Below are 23216 nucleotides of genomic sequence, written 5' to 3'. Positions count from 1 at the left end.
TACGTCACACGACACACACCCTAATGCCACTCAAATACGATAAATTGCAGTTAAATGTGTAATTAAAGGCAATGAATATCTGTTAAAAAATAAATACATAAAATAAAATACTAAAATATACAAATTATGCATATTTTTATTTGCAGCAAAGAATGTACAATATAAATTAACATACTACAAAAGACAAATCTAAAACTTGTTGTAAAACACGTACTGTACGTTTTTAATTAAATATTGAAACAAGTCAAACACTAATTTAACCTCAGAGTGCTAAATTGTAATATAATTATGTCGGCATTTTAATATATATTTATATTTTAAAATAGCACATTTAAACAGACACCCTTCATAACATTATTATACGGCTCTAACATAACATTAACGAACATCATGCATAATCCATTATTAGGATAAAATAGATTGCCTTTGATTTTATTAGCACACTACACTATACTGTTCAATTGGTATTTTAAAAAGGAAATACTTTTTAAAAATTAAACATGGAAAAAAGTAAATGCTAATTACATATCACGGGACACGATTTCTTAAAATATAAGTATATGCGAATATCAGTCGAGTATTATATTTATCGTATTAACATATTAATTATATCCAAATTTAAAAGTGGTGTATGGCGTCACACAATATACACCCTTTATTATGCCACTCAAATATATCTCACAACAATTCAACATCATGCATTTTAACGTTTATTGAAAGGCCATTAATATTCGTACAAAATGTGCATGCACAGCAGCGTAAAACATTGTCTTTAATTCTGTTAACATCTTATAAAGTACAATATCTAAACCATCGGTGTCAAACATACGGCCCGCGGGCCGGAACCGGCCCCCAAGGAGGTTCAATCAGGCCCGCAGGATCATTTAAAAGTGAAAAAAATGCATAAAAGACACGGAATGAATATTGTTAATGAGGTGCAATTCATGGAGTATCCGCAAGGGGACACACTGTTTTGATCAGAACAAAGGAAAGACATGATATTTTGGTTATTTATAGCAGAGTATGGTATAATTTTAATGGTCCGGCCCACTTGACATCTACTGAGGTCGTATGTGGCCCACAATGTGAATCGAGTTTGACACCTCTGATCTAAACCATCGTAGGAACTATACTGGTTCTCATAAAATTTTGAAAAAAGTAAAATACAAATGTAATATTAGAGTACCTTATTTCAAAACGCCAGATATGTTAACATGCAATCAAATACAAGTTAAAAACGTGGAAAATGACTTCAAACAATATGCAGCCTTCATTATTATGCCACTCAAATCCAATGTTATCTTACCTGACAACACCGACCAGCATGCATTTTGAAGTAGATTGAAAGTCCACTCCAATTTGCACAAAATACCAAATAGTGTACTTTTACAGTGGCAAATAGATGACTCAAATTTTTCTTGAATGTTATGTTATGAAGAGTACAAAGATAAGAAAAAATCTAGGGATAGTCAAAAAGATACTAATTTAATATTACATTCCCTTATTTTAATACATTTGTGCTATCAAATGTAATACCCAGTCAAACCTATTCATAATGAAAGGACGACTCAAGTTTTTATTTTATGAAGAATACAAAGCTGGGTAATAATAGGGATCATAAAAAATATCCTAATTTAATACTACATTACTTTATTTTAATACATCCGTTCAATCAAATGTAATATCCAGTCAATTCTATTCATATTGAATGGAGTAAAATACGAAAACTAATTTAATATTACAGTATTTTTGTGTAATATGTCTTTATTTGAACACACTGCATCATGCAAATTTATACGTGACACTAAATATTCATTTGAATTACACATTTAAACCAATGCCAAACGACTTGAATACTCCTTCAAATCTATTCATAGCACATACAGGTCCTCTCCAATTCAACAAGGCTGATCATCGCCTTCCAGTGGCTGGAGAAAGCAAGTGCAGCCTTCGCACGTCTTCCCGTGCTCACTGCTTGAATTTACCCTGCCTGCCACGCGAGCATATCAAATACCCGGATGGAGGTCTGTGGAGCAAACCAACAGAAGAGGGAGGGGGTGCTCGATGAGCTAAAAAGAGGTGTTGAATGCCATCCCAAATGATAGATTTTTCGTTCTATTGCCACATGGCTAATATGTGCATATCACGCACTTTGTGTCTCTCAGGTATACAAACACAGAACTACAAATTAAAAGGCAAACAGATCGTGACCGTGCTTGAACTGTCACTGATATCAAGATGAAAAATGAAGCCATATGTTATATTAAATAATGCATTTCTCAATATGGATATACGATCTGGACGTCACTTTTGTTATTTTCGTCTGTTGCGCAGCAATGTGGGTGACAGAGGGAGATGGAGAGAGCCAGGCCGGGAGCAGCAAGGGTGGGGGGAGAGAGAGTCAGGGAGCTGCTTTCAGCACCACGGGAGTGGACAGCGCCACACAGGTGGCCAACTGCTGCAACTGCAAACCACGCTGAATCAACAGGACAAATCTCAACACGCTCGAGGCACCACCACTATTTTCTTGCGGTCACTCATAGAACGTGTAACTTGTGTTACTGCAGCCTTCTTACCCTCAAATGTTACGCTTTGCCCTATATATATATGAAATATTCACATGCATCATGTGAAAAGTCAAAATGTCAAGACAACCTGTACACTCAGAGGCCACAACATTAGGGAGGATGCACTGTATCTTGTGATTTACAGAGAAAATATAAATGCTAGTCTCATATTTTGATCCTTTCATAGATGATAACTAAAGCAGCATTAGAGAGTGTCATAGCATGCCAATAAAACCACAAAAAATACTGTTGTTTAATAGCTATCTCTTGAAGTGAGGCACACTTGAGCAATAATATCCTTGTAAAGAAGGATACTTTAACACAGCTCTCGATTTGGACGTCATTCACAAAGGAGGACACACTCACAAATGTTCAATACTGTTGGAACCTGAAGCTACAACACGTTGTACCTTCACGTTGTCGATTGGTGGACGCCCCACACGGGAAGGGAAAGTGATTGAAGAGGAGGTATCAACTCTGCAGTTTGAAACCTACTCATTGGAAAACAACAGCGCTAACAAGAATATGCTGGTCAAATGCAAAGGACTATTGCACCGACTGTAATTTGGAATTATAGTACCTACAACAAACAGCGGATGTAGGATTTAAAATAATGCAGAAGGAGGAACAATGCAATGCATAGGATTAAAACAGTTTGATTTACAACACTTAAATGATTGATTATTATTATTCATGATGTATTGTGTCGTGCCTTCGACTGCAATTGCTTCTTTAATTTTACCATAAATACAGGTAATAGAAATACATTCACACTCACATGAGTATAACATGATGTTTTCATTAGCAAGCATTGGTGCCCAGTGGTCGTGATGATCAAAAGGGTCTAATCCAAAATAACTTGTTATCTGGAGTTTCACCTTGCCGTATCTTTTATGCTGTCATTCAAACTTTTGACAGGACATGTGCTGTCCAGTTATTGCATCGACTGTACAGTATGTGTCAACCTTGCTTTTTATTTAGAATGTAAGTCAGGGGTCACCAAAGTGGCACCCATGAGCACCAGAGAGCCCCACAAAGGCTGCATGAGCAGCCCCCACTATGTTGTGAAAGTGATCAATTGAAAATGTAAACACTGGCAGTTTTATTGAAATAAAGTGCTGCATATTGATATGTATTGGTTTCCTACATATTATGAGATAGCATTAACATGACAGTCTCATGAATTAATGCTGTTATTGGTAACATAGAATAATAAAATTTAATTCAAGGTCATTTCAGCAAATGTTATTTCAGAAGTGTGTATCAAACTGGTGGCCTACCACCTTAATTAGTACCGAAGTATTAGCTCTAAATTTCAAAAAGGTCGATAATCCTGCAAGTTACAATCCTCTGCCTGTCAAGGCTCTCACATTGATGGAGCCATTTTGTGTGGCACTTTCTTGCTGCTGAATACAAACAGAACCTTTTTGAACATGTACCGTGTATTACGGTTTCAGGAACATCTCATTGCAGTTTGTGCAAGACATGAACAATCAATCGCTGTGTTTCTGTGTCTTTGTGAGGGATGTGAACAGATGTGTCAGCCACAAAGGAAATTCAGAACTAATACATTTGTGTTCAACTATTTTGAGTGGCTACTGATTTGTCAATGTTTTGTTTCTGTTTTCTTATGTGTGATAAATATAGAAAATACTTTCTTACCTTATTTGGTGAGAGATGGTTGAACAGGAGTGAGGGACGCAGGGATGGGCAGCAGTTGACAAGAGGAGACATGAAAGAAAAAGACGAGAGAAAAGGGATACTGGTCAGACTGGTGGTCAAACACTAACCCTGGACTTCGCAAACTTCACAACCAACATACTTACCATGAGACTGTCATTATTTGTGTGTGTTCAGCATGAGGTCAGTTTTGCTACAAATGTTCTTGAGCATTGCAATCGTTCATTTTACATGCGCTCTTACTGACAGCAATGTGTTTCCATTTGTATCAATATTCGACAAAGAATGAGCACTCAACAGCACAATTTGAGCACAGAGACGAGCATACAAAGACTTGCAACTGTTGTGTTGAAATGAAGCTCCTGGCAAAAGTTCAAAAACAATTACCAATGCCACTATTTAACTGAAAACCAAAAGAAATAATTACATTTGATACAATATATATATATATATACTCTTTTGAGTGATAAGCGACCAAATAAATAAGAGCAAGCACATTCACACGCAAGCAGAACAATGACGTTTTTTGTTTTGTTTTAGGGGGGGGGGAGTAACTCTTTCATCTCAAACTGCTTCAAACAACAAAGCGTGTGACGGAAAAGTGGTTAGGACTGCACGACTGTCCGTGTTTTATGTTATGTGTTGTGTTTATTATTTTACTTTGTTAACTGTTTTGTTAAGCGCTTTGTTACAGCTGCCGCTGTTGTGAAAGCGCTATATAAATCAGCATGTATTGTATGTATTGTATTAAACTAATCTCAAAAAGAAGCAATAGATAGGATGCAACACCCACATTCAAAACACAAAATAAAGATCACAAAAGTGAATATGTAAGAAAACTGCATTCAGACATGTTCCAAGCATAAATCCTCATCATAGTTCTTGCCACTGCGGCTCACAAAGTCACTTCCATGAAACCAACAGCAGAGGGCCTCGAGGCGATGGCCAGTGAGAAATGTTTTATTCATGAGCCATGCCAATCAATGTGCACTGCCTTTGTGCCTGGAAGAAAAAAAAATCAACAACAAAATAATGCAGCTCATCATTGTTTTGATCACTAAACATCATTTAGTTTGTATCCATAAAATGGTGCGTCTAAAAAAGAAACATGGAGAAAGATGTCTATTTTTGTCACATATGCCGTGTAAAAAAGACCGCTTGCAATGCAAACATCTCCGGTTAACGTGATCACTGAGGTTTGTTGGAATGAGGACAAACTACCCAAATAGGGCAGCGACAGCATCAATCAGAGGGCTAAAAAAAAAAAAAAGCCGTGATCACCCTCCCCCTTCCATCCTCCTCAGTATCAGCCACCCCTTACTGGTGTGAGCATGATGCACCTCTCTGCCCAAAACAGGGGTGCCTGCTATCCTCTTAATCTCGGCAGCCTGCATACACACGCAAGGGCTGCCACTGCTGCTCACCCCTATCACTCGAAATGGTAAAGCCCTGCCAGTGAGTCAGCTTGTTGCCATGGTAACCCATCCAACCTCTTGCATCCCACCCTGTTTCCTTTACTTGCTGGCAGAAGAGAAGAAAAGGAGCAAACAAATAACGTGGAAAGGGAAGACAGAAGAAATTCATTAAAAATTGCGATGCTCTGATCGACACGTAGGACAATAATAGTCATTTAAGATATAAGAAGGAAATATTAGAACATGCAGTCGGCATTAACGTGACCCTGAGAAAGCACAGTGACATTATGCATTAAACACCATATCGTGATTTGTGTGTTTTAATCGACAAAAAGGATGTCTGACTGAGCGATCTTTCACTACCTTTCTCTTTGCTGCAAAGTGGTGCAGCTGGAGCGGGGGAGGGGTGGCTGCAGCAGACAAGCGGATCACAAGAGGAAGGAAGGAAGGAGGACTTAGCAAAACAAGAATAGTGATGGCACAGTGGCCATCCTTGACAGTGGGAACCACAATCATTCAATCGCTCACGCGTTATTCGAAATTCTCAAAAACACATGCATACGTCCAATTCGTCATATGTTATGGCGGCGCATCATACCATTCCCATCATACCATAACAAATTGTCCTTTCCTATTCAGAATAAAGCATAACTGTAACAGCTAAACAGAATCAAATTATAAAAATGTGTACTGTAGTGAGTTAGACAGATTCACTACAGGAGTGTCTGTGGGTACATCTTAAATTTGGATGCTTAATGCAACTTGGCTATTGTCCCACATGACGCTGTTTGCATGCAAATAAACATCGTGATGTTCATTTCTTTCTAATGTCGGCATATAAAAACAATTGTCTTGCAGTCAGAGCAAAATACTTTACCACAAGGCCTGAAAACTAAAGCAGGCATGCGTACAACATGAAAGATGAACAATGTGCGCACGCAAATGCAGTATGGTAATGAGCCTATTGTCACGAAGCTTGAGCAGACATGTAAACAAACTCCTAGGAGCACTAAGGACTGTGCTCTAGTTGTTTCCACACATTATTTGAGTTTTGCAGACTGTACTTATTAATATGGGGTATCGGGAAGAATAAAGCAAAGCATTCTGCTCTTTAAACATTCAGGTGGCAACAACGCTATCATGAAGCGTGATTAAATGACTAATACATCCATAAAGAGGTTAGAGGGCTTTCCAAAAATTCTGTCCATCAAGCTTTACAAAAAAGGTTTTCCACATATAGATCAGGGGGGGGGGGGATGTTCAACTGGTTGATAATCCTTGAAAAGGAAGGTTATATATAAACTATATTCTACTACTATAAACAAATTAATATACAAGGTGTACAGCAAATCTGGACTGCACGTACTGGTAGAATAATGAGATCCAAGACTTGAACTATCTGAATTTAAGAGTTAGTGCTGGGTTTTAATTTACCGGTAATCAATTTAGCAATAAACATTTTGAAATCTGAAAACTAGGACCACATGGCTGTCACACAAATGAAAGAATTAGTATTCTTGAAATGGCAGATTTCCTATAACATGTTCCTTTATTGGATTCCATTTGAACCTGTCCATAATTACTTTTTCACCTTCCACTTGATTTCTTCATTGGCAATTAATGGTGCAGCAAGACATCCAAAACATGACAGAAAGGCACCCTGAATGCAATTAAGGCAATTGGAGACAAGTAAAAATCATTCATATGGTCGTAGCACGATGGGAATTAAAAGCGTACAAAAATGCATATACAGTACTGTCTGTCCATAAAAGTAGTAAAACGGCCTTTCAACAAGTGAGTGCGTTTATTCGTCAACACTGCACCTCACTTACACTTTGAGCGTCATATGCCCATGCGTGACACACAGGCAAAGTGCTGTGTTGCTGACCAACCGCAACAGCAGCGTGTACGTGATGCTACTAATAGCTGCCATTCAATGACCAGTTAGCCCACTTTCACCCACGGGGAGAGACATTCAGCCTCTGCCCTACTTTATACAGCCACTCATATTTTGTTACATAACCTCTCTCCCTCCATCCTATCCGTCTGTCTTATCATTCCACCTCTTTAAAGCGCTTACAGAGTCTCTGCCAATCACAGAGCGCACAGCCTAATGTAACTGTTGCCATGCCAATAACATATTTTCTCATTTCAGCACACAAAGCCGACTGCGGAGCAAAATGGCTGCTGTGCATCACAAACACAAACGCTGCACAAGGGATGGTGGACCACACACCTCGCCCCTCCCCCGCTGCCTGCCTCTGTCCTCCTCTCCATCACACTACTTTCGCCCACTCCGTCGCCGCAGATTCAGCAATGAATTTTCTCTATTCCACCACACGTTAAAACAACATTATTGTATCACACTTTGCATTCTAAACTGTCATGAGCTGTGTCTATTCTTTTTGTCCCCATGTGGTTGCATCATGCATGCTGGTGAAATAGGTCACTGGAAATGTAGTGCAGTGCATGCCTGTGTGTTTCTGTGTGAGATACATCAGTGGCAAGGTTTAACAGGGATGAAAAGCCCGTGTCATTCGTGCACTTATATTGATTTCAAATCTGATGACGATATTCTTTGATTGGAACAAACGTCTGATGGACCTGTGCAGATCAATTGATGACAGAGTATGTCTGAAATGATTGCATAAGAGAAAAAAATGAAAGCACCCCAACATGGATGGATACAACAAAGGAAAATACATAACAGAAAGATGTTAGTTTACATTTATGATACAAATACTACAGTAAGGCAGCAAATCAGGTTAAAGGCTCGTTTGACACTTGAATAAACTTGCAACTGTGTTGCATCTCGACACATACAGCATCTTAACTGCAATCAGCATACATTATGTGTTGTTATTCATATTTTACTCTCAGCTGGTTGAGCCACTGGAGTTCCCGTTCACAAATATTTATTCATCCACTAAGAAAACAGTCTTGGGAGGATTAGTAATTTATTAAATAAGATGAACTGTGAAAACTTTATGAACAATAACAAAAGGAAAACATAGTTTGCTTCCATGGACTACAGTGTTTTGGATTCATGAGATTGGATATTGAGACGGCCATCACGCATCAAATTAGAAAAAAGTATAGTTAAATGAGATTCGGCCATTCTTAATGCATTGTGTCTTGATACAAAGGAAAATTACTTTTGAACTCGGTATTAAAAATATTTTAAAAGGGAAACAACAAAACCATAATATTTAAAATTTGGGGTTGAGAAGGAGCATAATAGTGAGTAAACACCATAACAGTGATACAATTACTTTTTTTTATCCACTGGTCAAGCAACTCATATGAGTAGTAAAATGAAATTAATTTATAATGAAAGATACAAGCAAATATATTATTGAGCATGTGAGAGGGCAAGTTCTCGAAGTGGTCACAATTGTGCTGAGGTTGTGCTTATAGTCAAATGCCAATAAAGTCAGTACAACCACAATCTGACTGACATAACCGTGCAACAACAGACTGCCCACTGACTCATCCAACTGCGAAAAACAACGCGTTACACGAACGGCTCGAACATGACGCAAAGCAGAAGTGATGCTTTATATAATACATTTGACACAGCATGACTCAGATTTGATCTGAGTTTTACTGTTTGGTGCTTTCTCCTGTCTTTGTGATACATTTGTTGTTTTATTGTTGTATGGATGATATTTGCTTCATGTACAACACTTATTATACAGCGATGGTTGTTTTAAAGTGCTATATAAATACAGCTGAGTTGAGTGAGGTAAGTAAGACGCATTTCAACAGGGGGGAACGAATGATCAATTCTCACCTCTGCCACCAAAGTTTCGGATTCTGTTTTGGGTCTCTGCACTGTTCTAGTACGGTCAGCAACGCCACTGACAGCATTAGGACTGATTTCACGGGAAAACATCAAGTCACTCTTTCTGGAATCAGTAGTTCCGCATACTTCATAGTTGAACGCCGGCTTCAGCGTACCGGAGCCGTCGACGTCGGCGTAAAGGGGTGGGTAATAAGGAATGACCGGAAGTGTGCCGTTTGATTTGAAAAACAGGCGCTCTTGACGCCACCTGTACACTTTGACCGATATGATAAGCAGCAAGCAGGTGATGAAGAGGAAGGACACCACCGCCAGCGCCAAGACTAAGTAAAAAGTCAGCTGGTCATTGTACTCCTTGTCGTGCATGCTCAAGTCAGTGAACTCTGACAGCACTTGAGGGAAGCTGTCGGCCACCGCCACGTTCACAATGACCGTGGCTGAACGTGACGGCCGCCCGTTGTCCTCCACGACAACAGTCAGTCTTTGTTTGACAGCATCTTTGTCAGTCACTTGCCGGACAGTTCGGATTTCTCCGTTGTGGAGGCCCACTTCAAACAGCGCCCTGTCGGTGGCTTTGTGCACTTTATAGGAGAGCCAGGCGTTCTGGCCAGAGTCCACATCCACGGCCACCACTTTCGTCACCAGATAGCCCACATCAGCCGAACGAGGCACCATTTCGGCCAGCAGCGAGCCGCCCGTCTGCACCGGGTACAGGACCTGGGGGGCATTGTCGTTCTGGTCTTGGATCAGGATGCGAACGCTCACGTTGCTGCTGAGGGCAGGGGAGCCTCCATCCTGAGCTCTGACTCGAATGTGGAACTCCTTAGTCTGCTCGTAATCGAAGGAGCGCACAGCCATTATCTCCCCACTCTCTGCATTCACCGTAAAAAAGGCAGAAGCTGACATCCCATAAAGTTTGACGTCTTCAAGGAAATAGGAAATGCGCGCATTGTTCCCCGAGTCTTTATCGCTGGCTTTGACGGCTAGCAGCGGCACACCGGGAGCGTTATTTTCAGTGGCGGAGGCTGAATAAGACGCGCGTTGAAACGTTGGGGCGTTATCGTTTACATCTGATAATTTCAAATTAATAGTCTTGTTGGTAGAACGAGGCGGGGTGCCCTCGTCTATTGCTGTTATTGTTATGTTATATTGCGCCACGGTTTCGCGGTCCAAAACGTCATCGGACACCAAGCTAAAGAAATTGAGTGATGATGATTTTATTTTGAAAGGCAAATCCGGGCTAATGAAACACTTGACTTCCCCATTCTTACCAGAGTCTAAGTCTTTCACATTCAGCATAGTTATTGTTGTTTCAAGAGGCGAATCCTCTGGTATTGGATTGGACAATGAAAGGATGCTTATTACAGGCGCGTTGTCATTCAAATCAACTATTTCGATAAACACCTTGCACGTGTCCCTCAGCCCTCCTTTGTCTGTTGCCTCGACGTCTATTTCATACTGTTTGACTTTTTCGTAATTTAGCTCGCCCATCACGGAGATTTCGCCTGTATTTGCGTGGATATTAAACACAGAAGAGGCCACGTCGCTGTTCTGCGAGAATGAATACGCCACCTCCCCGTTTGCTCCTTTATCTACGTCCATGGCACTAACTTGCAAAATATTTTTTCCCCTCGCTGTGTTTTCGGGTACGCTTGTTCTGTAACGAGACTGGCTAAAAACTGGTGCATTGTCATTTGCATCCACTACAATGACGTTTATTCTTATAGAGCTTGATTTGGGAGGGTCGCCGCCATCATATGCAGTTAAAGTCAGTTTGTGCTCCTCCTGAATCTCTCGGTCTAACAAAGCATCGAGTGTCATTTCTACATATTTGGTGCCATCGGGACGAGAGAGTATATTTAATTTAAAATGATCTGTGGGACTAAGCTTGTACGTATGCAGAGTGTTCGAGCCTACGTCTGGATCTTTGGCACCGTCGAGTGAAAAACGAGCCCCCTTAGCAGCAGACTCGCTTATTTCCAAATTCATTTCCGTCTTTGAAAATGTGGGAGCATTATCATTTATGTCAAGAATTTCTACATCAACATGATGGAGCTGCATGGGGTTATTCAGGATGATTTGGAAATGCAGAGAGCAAGGAGACACTTGGCCGCACCTCTCCTCTCTGTCTATTCGCTGCTTAATTTCAAGCATTCCTTTATCCAGATTGAGAGCAATGTACTCACTGCTATCCTCTGTAAATATTCTGGCTCGCCCGAATTTCAGTCTCTTTATATCCAAACCGAGATCTTGCGCGACATTTCCAACGATAGATCCGATCGCCATCTCCTCGGGTATGGAATAACGGACATGAGCGACGGCTACATCCGTGACATGAAGGCAGAAAAAGAATAGCTTCCCAAAGAAAAATGAAAGCACCCACATCGCTTATTTTTTCAATCGATCCACAAATGAACTAACACGAGCTGTGTGGGTGAACAAGGAGCGGTTCCGTCGAGGCGTCTTTCCGCGACACGAAGTGAGACGGACTAATGCAGACCCTCAATATGTTTTTTACCCCCATTACCCTAACATTGACCTACAGCGGCACTTAGAGACAAAAAGAGGGATTGGAGTTACTGTTCAGCAATTAAATGCATGTCGCAATACAAACGCGTTATCCCAGAGAACAATGGAAAATATTTTATATTATAATGCTCTAAACTCTAAAGGAGAGTCAGGTTTATTCAGGGTGCCCACCCCCTAAACCCCTGTTATTCAAATCTTGCACACAAGCATGAACTCGCAAATGTAATATTCTCATAGAAATTGTAATACAGTATGCAAGTAATACATTGCATAATAGTTGCAGACGTCTGAGGAAAGCAAGTGGGAGTAACAACAGATTAAAAGGAAAAACGTCTCTCTCCATGGTGCTGAAACGAGAGGGCTTCAAAGTTCGGTCTGCTTGTGTTGGAACGTAGACGAGAGTTTGTATGATTTTTGTATTTAAACACCATTCCATAGGTTGCCGTTGAAACTGATTGAAGTATACACTTCCAATTTTATTGCAGGAGGTTTCAAAAATATGCTACTTATCATTTTAGAAATTGGTAAATGTGTCAATTTTCAGGAGCTCAAAAGCATTTGGGCGCTTGTCATCTGAAGTGCATCAGGGCAGATGCCCCTCACAAATCAATCTTTCTAAAATAAAATCCATAATCAAGCATCCCTTAAATGAAAACAGAGATTTACACTTAGTTCAAGGGTACCCTTCAAGAACCGGATACCCAAATCGGATTTTGCCAGAATCACAAAAGTCTCCAATGTTCTAGAACAAGGGTCAGCAATGTGGTGCCCGCAGGCACCAGGTAGGCAGCACCACCACATCGGCCAATCCTCAGCACAGCCACACACCACCCACAACATCACCACCACTCGCATCAGGTCTATGGAGGCTTTGGACTGGACCTTCAACTTGTTCGACTGCCTGGATTACAAAGAGCAGACGGCTGCCTCATCCTGGAAACTCAATTTAAATGCTATTATGGAATGATGTATAGAGGAGAGTAAGGAGAAGGAAAGGAACAGCTCATGTTTCAAAGCATACAAAGTTAATTTGAGATGTGTCACACATGTTGCAAGTAATGCCAGGACATGAGCGTGTATACTGGAGCTGCGATATGAAAGAGCTCACTTGTGTTCATGGATGTTGAGACTACTGACAGAAGTTACCTGATAAATTGATCTCCATACTCTGCTCACGTTCAGGGGAAAAACAAGAATGGCATACTAAACCACATACAAGTCTAGCTTTTTGAAGGCAAATTGATTTGATACCCTGGAATTTCCAAATCAGTTCTCTGATCTCAACCCAATCAATTAATTATGGTGTTTTTTTACACAGTACATTTCATGAAATAGTTGTCATTCTGCAACAAAAAAAATCATCATTAAAAATAATGAAGTCTAACCTCGAGAGGAGAATCGGGTTCATCCAGGATGTTCTTTTCAATGTGCATCTTTTGCACGGTCCCTGTAAAACGGGGGTCCATTGCCATCAAGTTGTGACTTGGAGCTCTGTCCAACTTACAGTCACTTTTTCTGGAGTCGGTGGTCCTGCACACCTCGTAATTGTAAATATGCGGTAGAGTCCCCGTCCCCAAAGTATCCGAGTAACGTGGTGGACAATATGGAATGACGGGCAGGTTGGAGTGGTACAGGACGCGAGACTGTCTCCACCGGTACACTTTGACCGATATGATAAGCAGCAAGCAGGTGATGAAGAGGAATGAGACCACTGCCAGCGCCAAGACTAAGTAAAAAGTCAGCTGGTCATTGTACTCCTTGTCGTGCATGCTCAAGTCAGTGAACTCTGACAGCACTTGAGGAAAGCTGTCGGCCACTGCCACGTTAACAATGACCGTGGCTGAACGAGAGGGCCGCCCGTTGTCCTCCACGACAACAGTCAGTCTTTGTTTGACAGCATCTTTATCAGTCACTTGGCGGACAGTTCGGATTTCTCCGTTGTGGAGGCCCACTACAAACAGCGCCCTGTCGGTGGCTTTGTGCACTTTGTAGGAGAGCCAGGCGTTCTGGCCAGAGTCCACGTCCACGGCCACCACTTTAGTCACCAGATAGCCCACATCTGCAGAACGAGGCACCATTTCAGCCAGCAGTGAGCCGCCCGTCTGCACCGGGTACAGGACTTGAGGGGCATTGTCGTTCTGGTCTTGGATCAGCATGCAAATGCTCACATTGCTGCTGAGGGGAGGGGAGCCCCCGTCCTGAGCTCTGACACGAAAGTGGAACTCTTTCAGTTGCTCATAGTCAAAAGAACGCACTGCATGGATGACTCCACTTTCAGGACTAACAGACACATATGAGGATACTGACACGCCGTTAACAGAGGACTCCTCCAGGATGTACGAAAGACGAGCATTCTGGTTCCAGTCAGCATCACTGGCTTTCAGTGTCAATATGGAGAGACCTGGAGCGTTGTTTTCTACAACATAGGCCTCATATGAGCTCCTTTCAAAGACAGGCGCGTTGTCATTCACATCTGAGATGTGTAAGGTGAGAGTGACACTGCTGGAGAGGGAGGGCACACCCTCATCTGAGCATGTCACTGTGATATTATACTCTGACGACCGCTCTCTGTCCAAATCACCCTCTGCTACAATACTGTAAAAAGTACTTGAAGATGTTACTTTAAAAGGTATATTATTATCAATAACACAATTTACTCTACCATTTTCTTCTGAATCTGGATCTTTTACACTCATTACCGCTACCACTGTGTTGGCAGGCAATTCCTCCTCCACTGAAGTGGAGGATGAAATCATTTTAATGACAGGAGTATTGTCATTTACATCGCCCACGTCAATGATCACCTTACTGGAATCAGAAAGCCCACCTCTGTCAACTGCTTCTATGTCAATCTCATATTTTTGTGCCTTTTCATAATCTATAGGGCCTTTCAACACAAAATTTCCATCCTCAGTAATATGAAATAATTTGGAAATGCTGCTCATGCTGTTTCCAATGACATAGCTCACTTCTCCATTAGAGCCTTTGTCTGCATCGGAAGCACTCACTCGAGTAATGAGTGTTCCTGACGGGGAATTTTCTTGAAGGTTCGCTTTGTAAACATTTTGTGTAAAAATGGGAGCATTATCATTAACGTCTAACACTTGAATTTGAATCTGCATTGTTCCTGACCTCTGCGGCTCTCCTCCATCATGCGCCGTTAAGAGTAATGTAACAAATTCCTCTTTTTCTCTGTCTAAGGGCTTCTGTAAAATCATTTCCACTTTCTTCCCACCGTCTGACTGTCTGTGTAATTTGAGTACGAAATGATCATTCGGCTTCAGCGTATAACTCTGAAGCCCGTTCAACCCGATGTCGGGGTCGACTGCTTTCTCTAACATGAATTTAGAGCCAACAACAGCCGACTCGCTGATCTCCAACACCCGACCTTCCTTTTCAAAAACCGGGTCGTTGTCGTTAATATCTGTGATCTCAACAGTCACGGGTAATATTTCTATCGGCTGCTCGAGCGCTATTTGAAAATGGAGCGCACAAGGCGTTGTCTGGCCGCAAATAGCTTCGCGATCTATCTTCTCTTTTATAACCAGCACTCCTTTTTCCTTGTCGAGCTGGACGTAATCAGCACGGTCCCCCGTGTGGATGCGAGCTTTGCCCGACTGTAAGCGTTTCACATCCAGTCCCAAATCATGTGCTACGTTACCGATGAACGATCCTTTGGCCATTTCCTCCGGAATCGAGTAGCTGACTTGTCCAAGAACGGCTGGAAAGCCGAGTACGCAGACAAAAAGCAGCGCTTGCCGCGTCATTGTTCAACCAGATGCCTCCGCCAAATCCTTTAACTGCTGGCCTCTTTCACCGTTTGCAAAGTCATCAACAATACAAGAAGGCAACGGCCAATGCAAAAAATATGGCATGGAAATATGCCAGATTAATATTCCGAATGTGGTATTCCATCGAACATGGGTCATGCGATATGTTTCGATGTCCTGGCTCGACTGAGCCAGCATCGGAGATGTGTTTGTGGAAACGAACACTTTGAAACACTTAAACAAAGGGCAACAGCGGCCCATCGAGTTCATAACAGGGAACTACATGTAGTAAGGACAGTTATTTTTAAGATCACTTTTACTTTGTGCTACTGTCACACACACACACAAAAGATCCCAAACAAACAAAAAAAAACCCCCCGGAAATAAGCATATTGCGCCCTGAACAATGTTATTGGTTAAAATATAACTGGCATTCATAGAGTAAATTATGATTGAAAACACTAACATTTTTTATTAAAAAAAATAAATTAAATAAAAAAAGAAAAATGCATCTATCATGCGGAAAGAAGAGAGCACTTTCCGGGCAATGAGTGGGAAAATGAAGGCAGCTATTATGTCGCTGTCCATAGTACTGAAATAGCAGCAGTTTACAGTCTTGACTGAATGAACCAAAAGAAAAAAGTGGCATTTAAAACATTCTAACCTCTAGAGGAGAGTCAGGTTCATCCAGGATGTTCTTTTCCCTGAAAATCTTCTGCATGGTCCCTGCTGTTGAACTGGGGTCCATGACCAGTACGTTGTGACTAGCAGCTCTGTCCAATTTACAGTCACTTTTTCTGGAGTCAGTGGTCCTGCACACCTCATAATTGTACAAGTGCGGGAGAGTCCCCGTCCCCAAAGTATCCGAGTATCTTGGTGGACAATACGGAATGACGGGCAGGTTGGAGTGGTACAGAACGCGAGACTGTCTCCACCGGTACACTTTGACCGATATGATAAGCAGCAAGCAGGTGATGAAGAGGAAGGACACCACCGCCAGCGCCAAGACTAAGTAAAAAGTCAGCTGGTCATTGTACTCCTTGTCATGCATGCTCAAGTCAGTGAACTCTGACAGCACTTGAGGAAAGCTGTCGGCCACCGCCACGTTCACAATGACCGTAGCTGAGCGAGAGGGCCGCCCGTTGTCCTCCACGACAACAGTCAGTCTTTGTTTCACAGCATCTTTATCAGTCACTTGGCGGACAGTTCGGATCTCTCCGTTGTGGAGGCCCACTTCAAACAGCGCCCTGTCGGTGGCTTTGTGCACTTTGTAGGAGAGCCAGGCGTTCTGACCGGAGTCCACGTCCACGGCCACCACTTTAGTCACCAGGTAGCCCACATCTGCCGAACGAGGCACCATTTCGGCCAGCAGCGAGCCGCCCGTCTGCACCGGGTACAGGACCTGAGGGGCGTTGTCGTTCTGGTCCTGGATCAGCATACGAATGCTCACGTTGCTGCTGAGGGGAGGGGAGCCTCCATCCTGCGCTCTAACACGAAAGTGGAACTCTTTCAGTTGCTCGTAGTCAAAAGAACGCACTGCATGGATGACTCCACTCTCGGCACTAACAGAAACATATGAGGATACTGGAACACCGTTAACAGAGGAGTCCTCCAGGATGTATGAAAGACGAGCATTCTGGTTCCAGTCAGCATCACTGGCTTTCAGTGTGAAAATGGAAACACCTGGTGTGTTATTTTCTACAACATAGGCCTCATATGAGCTCCTCTCAAAGACAGGCGCGTTGTCATTCACATCTGAGATGTGTAAGGTGAGAGTGGCGCTGCTGGAGAGGGAGGGCACGCCCTCATCGGAACATGTCACTGTGATATTATAATCAGATGCAGATTCTCTATCCAAAGCGACCTCTGTGACTAAACTGTACAATCCATTCATTGTGTTTTGTATTTTAAATGGAATATCATGATTGATGTGACACATGACCTCTCCATTGGTGCCAGAGTCAGGGTCACTAACACTGAACATCGTGACAACGGTATTTTCTGCAGAGTCCTCTGAAATGGAATCTGACTTGGAGAGGATTTTCATTTGGGGACTGTTGTCATTCACATCAATGACATCAATCACGATCTTACTTGAATCAGACAGTCCTCCATTATCTACCGCTTCGATGTCTATTTGGAGTACTTTCGACTTCTCATAATCAATGTCACCAGTTAAAATAACCTCCCCAGTTGCACTATTAATTTGAAATAGGTGTGATAATCTGATCTTGTTTTTTGATATTACAAATGCTATTTCTCCATGAGAGCCACTGTCCTTGTCTGAAGCACTAACAGTTATTACACGGGTGCCTTTCGGGGCATTTTCACGAATAGTTGCCTTGTACAAAGTCTGACTAAACACGGGTGCGTTATCATTTACATCTAACACATGAACAATAATCTGCATTGTTCCTGACCTGCGCGGTTGTCCGCCATCAAAGGCTGTTAATAACAAGGAAAGCTTCTCCTGTTGTTCTCGATCGAGAGCCTTCTGTAATATCATCTCCACTTTTTTATCTCCGTTTGCTTGACTTTCCAATTTCAATTGAAAATTATTGGTTGGGCTGAGCGAGTAGCTTTGCAGACCATTTGTACCAGCATCAGCATCAATGGCTTTCTCCAGCACAAATTTAGAGCCAATGATGGCCGATTCACTGATTTCAAAACGTTTGCTGATGGATTCAAAAGAGGGTTCATTGTCGTTTATGTCTGTGATTTCAATAGTGATGCGAAACAATTCCATGGGATTTTCCAGAATCATTTGCAAATGCAGAGCACAGAGCGTCGTCTCACCGCACAGCGTCTCTCTGTCTATCCTCTCCTTCACAAGGAGGAACCCTCTTTCTTTATCCAGCTCGATATACTCCGCGTTGTCTCCAGAATGAATGCGAGCTCGCCCGGATTTCAGCCTTTTAAAATCCAAACCTAAATCTTGCGCGACGTTAGACACCAACGAACCTTTCTCCATCTCCTCCGGGATCGAGTAGCTGACTTGTCCGACCACGGAGGGGAAACACAGAACCAGGACGAACAACAATACTTGCTGGGCCATCGTCGTAAATTAACGTTCCACCGGCTTTCCACTGCACACGTAATCCGTAAAATTCAACAAAACAAAATATTAAAGGAGACAACAGCCGTCCACGTCCACGTTTAGTGCGCAGTGGCTCCAAATGACTGCTTCATTGTCGAAAGCGTCATTGTGCAAAAGGGAGGGACTGGCTGAAGCCCTGTTGTAGACTGCCACACTCTGGCCACAAGCGGACTTTTCTCTGCCTCACGCAAAAACAAAGGCTCGCATACGTTGAAACGAAAATACACGAGATATGGCAAAAGCATAAGACTATCACACGGTGTCCTTAAAATATTTGGCATCATTTAATATATTGGTGAAAAAATGGTTTCGGATTTGAAATGCATAAAATTATCTACAAACCGAAACACTGAATTCAACTGTAGGGTGCCAATAGTTTCCCATGGAGTCGGCTGACAGCCCAATGCATTTTTAAAAATGATATTTTATTTTCATTTGTATGGAGTCAAGGCAAGTTTATTTGTAAAGCCCTTAATCACAAATTAGCCTCAAGCGACTGCACAAAGGCACACGTAACAACTATTTGGAAAATCCGCCTCATCCAAACCCTCCAAAAAGGCAAGGAAAAACTAAAACAAAATAAAAAAGGCCGGGGTGAATAAGACGTTCTGCTAATAGACACAAATGGGGAAATCCCACTTCCAGGATAACTAAACTGCAGCATGTCCAAGTCAACAAACACAATAAGACCTACATAAAACAAAACAAAACAAAACAAAACAAATCCCAATAATAATTACTTAGGATTAGTTCCCGCCATTATTGAGACAAAAAAAAGTTATATGAATAAAACGAGTTGCAGCCTACGATTACTCTATGCAACGTGAATGAAAACTATATTTAAATATAGTTTTAATTTTTCACAACGTGAAATTATTGAATTAAATGGAATCCAAGTGGTCTGAAATTATATTTATTATAATTAAAAATAAGAATACAAACTTCTTTCTCTTGTGAGTCCAAATATGATTTGTAAAGAATTGCTAAAATTGATAGTTTTCGACAAGAATGAGAAGCATAAATGTTGAATCAAAAGAACGTCTTATTAAACTAAAGCGGCAAAAGTGACATCAAAAGTAACCTAAAGATAAGATAAGAAACCTTTATTAGTCTCGCAATGGAGAAATTCCCAATTCACAGCAGCAAAGTTATGAAAGGAAATGGACATGAATTGTTTTGTTTTGTTTTTTGATATTCAACTATTGTAATTAGACTTGCTGCAAAGTGCCATTAGATAAAATTGGTATGATCAAAATAATAAGTGGCAAAAAATTACATGACTTGTAATGTTGTGGTGTGTTTTTCGTGTGTATTATTTTTTTTCTTTTTTTACACTATGAAATAGTGTTGTAAACTGAAAAACAACACTTCTCTTGTAGTGTATCCATCATACACTATACAAAGGTGCTGAAGGGACTCTGATAAACAATTGCAATATTGGTATAATTATTGCTTCAACCCATCGCACCCACCCGCCCCCAATACATAAGACACACACAAAACCGCTTTCACTACACAAATGCAAATATATTATGTGACCAACCTCAAGAGGAGAATCAGGTTCATCCAAGATGTTCTTTTCATTTTGTATCTTCTGAATGGTCCCTGTAAAACTGGGGTCCACAACCATCATGCTGTGACAAGCAGCTTTGTCCAATTTACAGTCACTTTTTCTGGAGTCGATGGTCCTGCACACCTCGTAATTGTACAAGTGCGGGAGAGTCCCCGTCCCCAAAGTTTCCGAGTATCTCGGTGGACAATACGGAATGACAGGCAGGTTGGAGTGGTAGAGGACGCGAGACTGTCTCCATCTGTACACTTTGACTGATATGATAAGCAGCAAGCAGGTGATGAAGAGGAAGGAGACCACCGCCAGCGCCAAGACTAAGTAAAAAGTCAGCTGGTCATTGTACTCCTTGTCGTGCATGCTCAAGTCAGTGAACTCTGACAGCACTTGAGGGAAGCTGTCGGCCACCACCACGTTCACAATGACCGTGGCTGAACGAGAGGGCCGCCCGTTGTCCTCCACGACAACAGTCAGTCTTTGTTTGACAGCATCTTTGTCAGTCACTTGGCGGACAGTTCGGATTTCTCCGTTGTGGAGGCCCACTTCAAACAGCGCCCTATCGGTGGCTTTGTGCACTTTGTAGGAGAGCCAGGCGTTCTGGCCAGAGTCCACGTCCACGGCCACCACTTTAGTCACCAGATAGCCCACATCGGCCGAACGAGGCACCATTTCGGCCAGCAGCGAGCCGCCCGTCTGCACAGGGTACAGGACTTGAGGGCCGTTGTCGTTCTGGTCCTGAATCAGGATGTGAACACTCACGTTGCTGCTGAGGGGAGGGGAGCCTCCATCCTGAGCTCTGACTCGGATGTGGAACTCTTTCAGTTGCTCATAGTCAAAAGAACGCACTGCATGGATGATTCCACTCTCTGCCCTAACGGACACATATGAAGAAACTGGCACTCCATGAACAGAGGAGTCCTCCAGGATGTACGAAAGATGAGCATTCTGGTTCCAGTCAGCATCACTGGCTTTCAGTGTGAAAACTGAGAGACCTGGTGTGTTATTTTCTACAACATAGGCCTCATACGAGCTCCTCTCAAAGACAGGCGCGTTGTCATTCACATCTGAGATGAATAAAGTGAGAGTAACGCTGCTGGACAGGGAGGGCACACCCTCATCAGAGCATGTCACTGTGATATTATACTCTGAAGTCTTCTCTCTGTCTAAATCACCGACTGTCACCAAACTATAGAAATGACTATCAGTGGACTTGAGAAGGAATGGAATGTTTGGATTTATTGTGCAATCCACATTGCCGTTTTCACCATTGTCTTGGTCATGAATGTTAATTATTGTGACGACAGTTTCACTTTTAACATCTTCAGATATGACATTTGTCTTGGACATGACGTTGATCACCGGGCTGTTATCATTCACGTCCACAATGTCAACTATAACTTTGCAGCTGTCTGTGAGTCCCCCGTCGTCACTTGCACGCACATTAATTTGATAAGTGCGAGCTTTTTCGTAGTCTACATTTCCAATAAGAGTGACCTCACCGCTCTCTTCATTTATCCTGAACAAATGTCTCACATCATCCAGTGTATTTCTGATTGAATATGTTATTTTACCATTGGCTCCGTGATCAGCATCTGATGCACTAACAACAGTCACGACCGTGCCTTTTGGTGTATTTTCTGCAACTGTTGCTTGGTATTCATGTTTTGTGAAAATGGGTGCATTATCATTGACGTCTAATACTGTGACGAGAATCTGCATTGTGCCCGACATCTGCGGCTCTCCTCCATCTACAGCCGTCAATACGAGAGGCAAATGTTCCCTTTTCTCTCTATCTAGAGCCTGCTTCAAAACCATTTCTACACTCCTGGAACCGTCAGCTTGATTGTGAAATTTTAAAGCAAAATTATCAAGAGGTAGGAGAAGATATGTTTGGAGACCATTAATTCCAACATCAAGATCCACCGCCCGCTCTAAATCGAATTTTGATCCTATCACTGCAGATTCGCTAATTTTGAATTTGATGTCACCCTTCTCAAAGGCGGGGGCGTTGTCATTGATGTCGACAATTTCCACTATTATTTTGTAAAACTCGATGGGGTTCTCGAGAATAATCTGGAAGTGCAGCGCACAGGGCACGGACTGTGCACAAAGCGCCTCTCTGTCTATACGCTCCTTGATGAGGAGGACGCCCCTGTCTTTATTCATCTCGATGTATTGCTTGCTATCACCAAAATAAACACGAGCGCTGCGTGACTTCAATCTTTCCACGCCGATACCCAAATCCTCGGCTATATTTCCCACTAAGGAACCGACGCGCATTTCCTCATCAATGGAATAGTTAATTTGCCCGAATGAGGCGCTGATGAACAGCAACGAGGTGAAAAACGTTACTTGCCGTGTCATTGTTCTCCTTGCCTTCACGGTCAAAACAGAAAAAACACACAACTGGGCAGCATAAATCAAACCCAAAAGACAATATATCCCAGTAATGACAAAAGAAGTGCAGAATTCCTCCAAAAATTCACAAAATAGTCCCAGCGGAATATATGTTCCAGTCCCGACTGCCTGTCGTGTGGTTTGTCTTTTTTTCCCTGTTAGCTGCGTATAAGAAAGGACGCACCTCGGGTATATAAGGCACATCATGGACAATAGCGTCCCTGCGAGTTTAAAATGGAAATTGCAGGGCCAGTGGCACAAAATAGATGGGTTGTGACAAAAGCAAAGCTTAATTTTTGGGAAAACGAAATGGGTGGTTCAAATTGTCCATAAAGGCATCACGGTGAAGCAGACGAAGGATTTGACCTCTCCCTATCAATTAAACATTAGAA

The 23216-nt window shown here is 42.1% G+C and overlaps 1 protein-coding gene across 44 annotated transcripts in view; it reads right to left on the bottom strand.

The window, feature by feature from the left end:
* Positions 1 to 23216, bottom strand: part of LOC147208464 (protocadherin gamma-C5-like) — a 231170-nt gene that overhangs the window by 35329 nt on the left and 172625 nt on the right. Inside the window, exon 1 of one of the 44 annotated variants that reach the window (XM_086135466.1) lies at positions 20404 to 22954. The exons of 40 other annotated variants lie outside the window; for them this stretch is intronic. In XM_086135466.1, the coding sequence (XP_085991592.1) occupies positions 20404 to 22791 (2388 nt within the window). In that variant the 5' untranslated portion in view covers positions 22792 to 22954. Of the gene's footprint in view, positions 1 to 9455; positions 11865 to 13378; positions 15925 to 20403; positions 22955 to 23216 lie in introns of those variants that run through there. 3 more of the 44 variants (XM_086135705.1, XM_086135843.1, XM_086135635.1) reach the window with 3 other exon arrangements.

This window comes from Hippocampus guttulatus, chromosome 2 (assembly GCF_054856545.1).
Source record: "Hippocampus guttulatus isolate MCC_2025c chromosome 2, RoL_Hgut_1.0, whole genome shotgun sequence".
Taxonomy (NCBI): Eukaryota; Metazoa; Chordata; class Actinopteri; order Syngnathiformes; family Syngnathidae; genus Hippocampus; species Hippocampus guttulatus.
The sequence above is the reverse complement of the archived record's forward strand: the minus strand, read 5'-3'. Positions and strand labels throughout refer to the sequence as shown.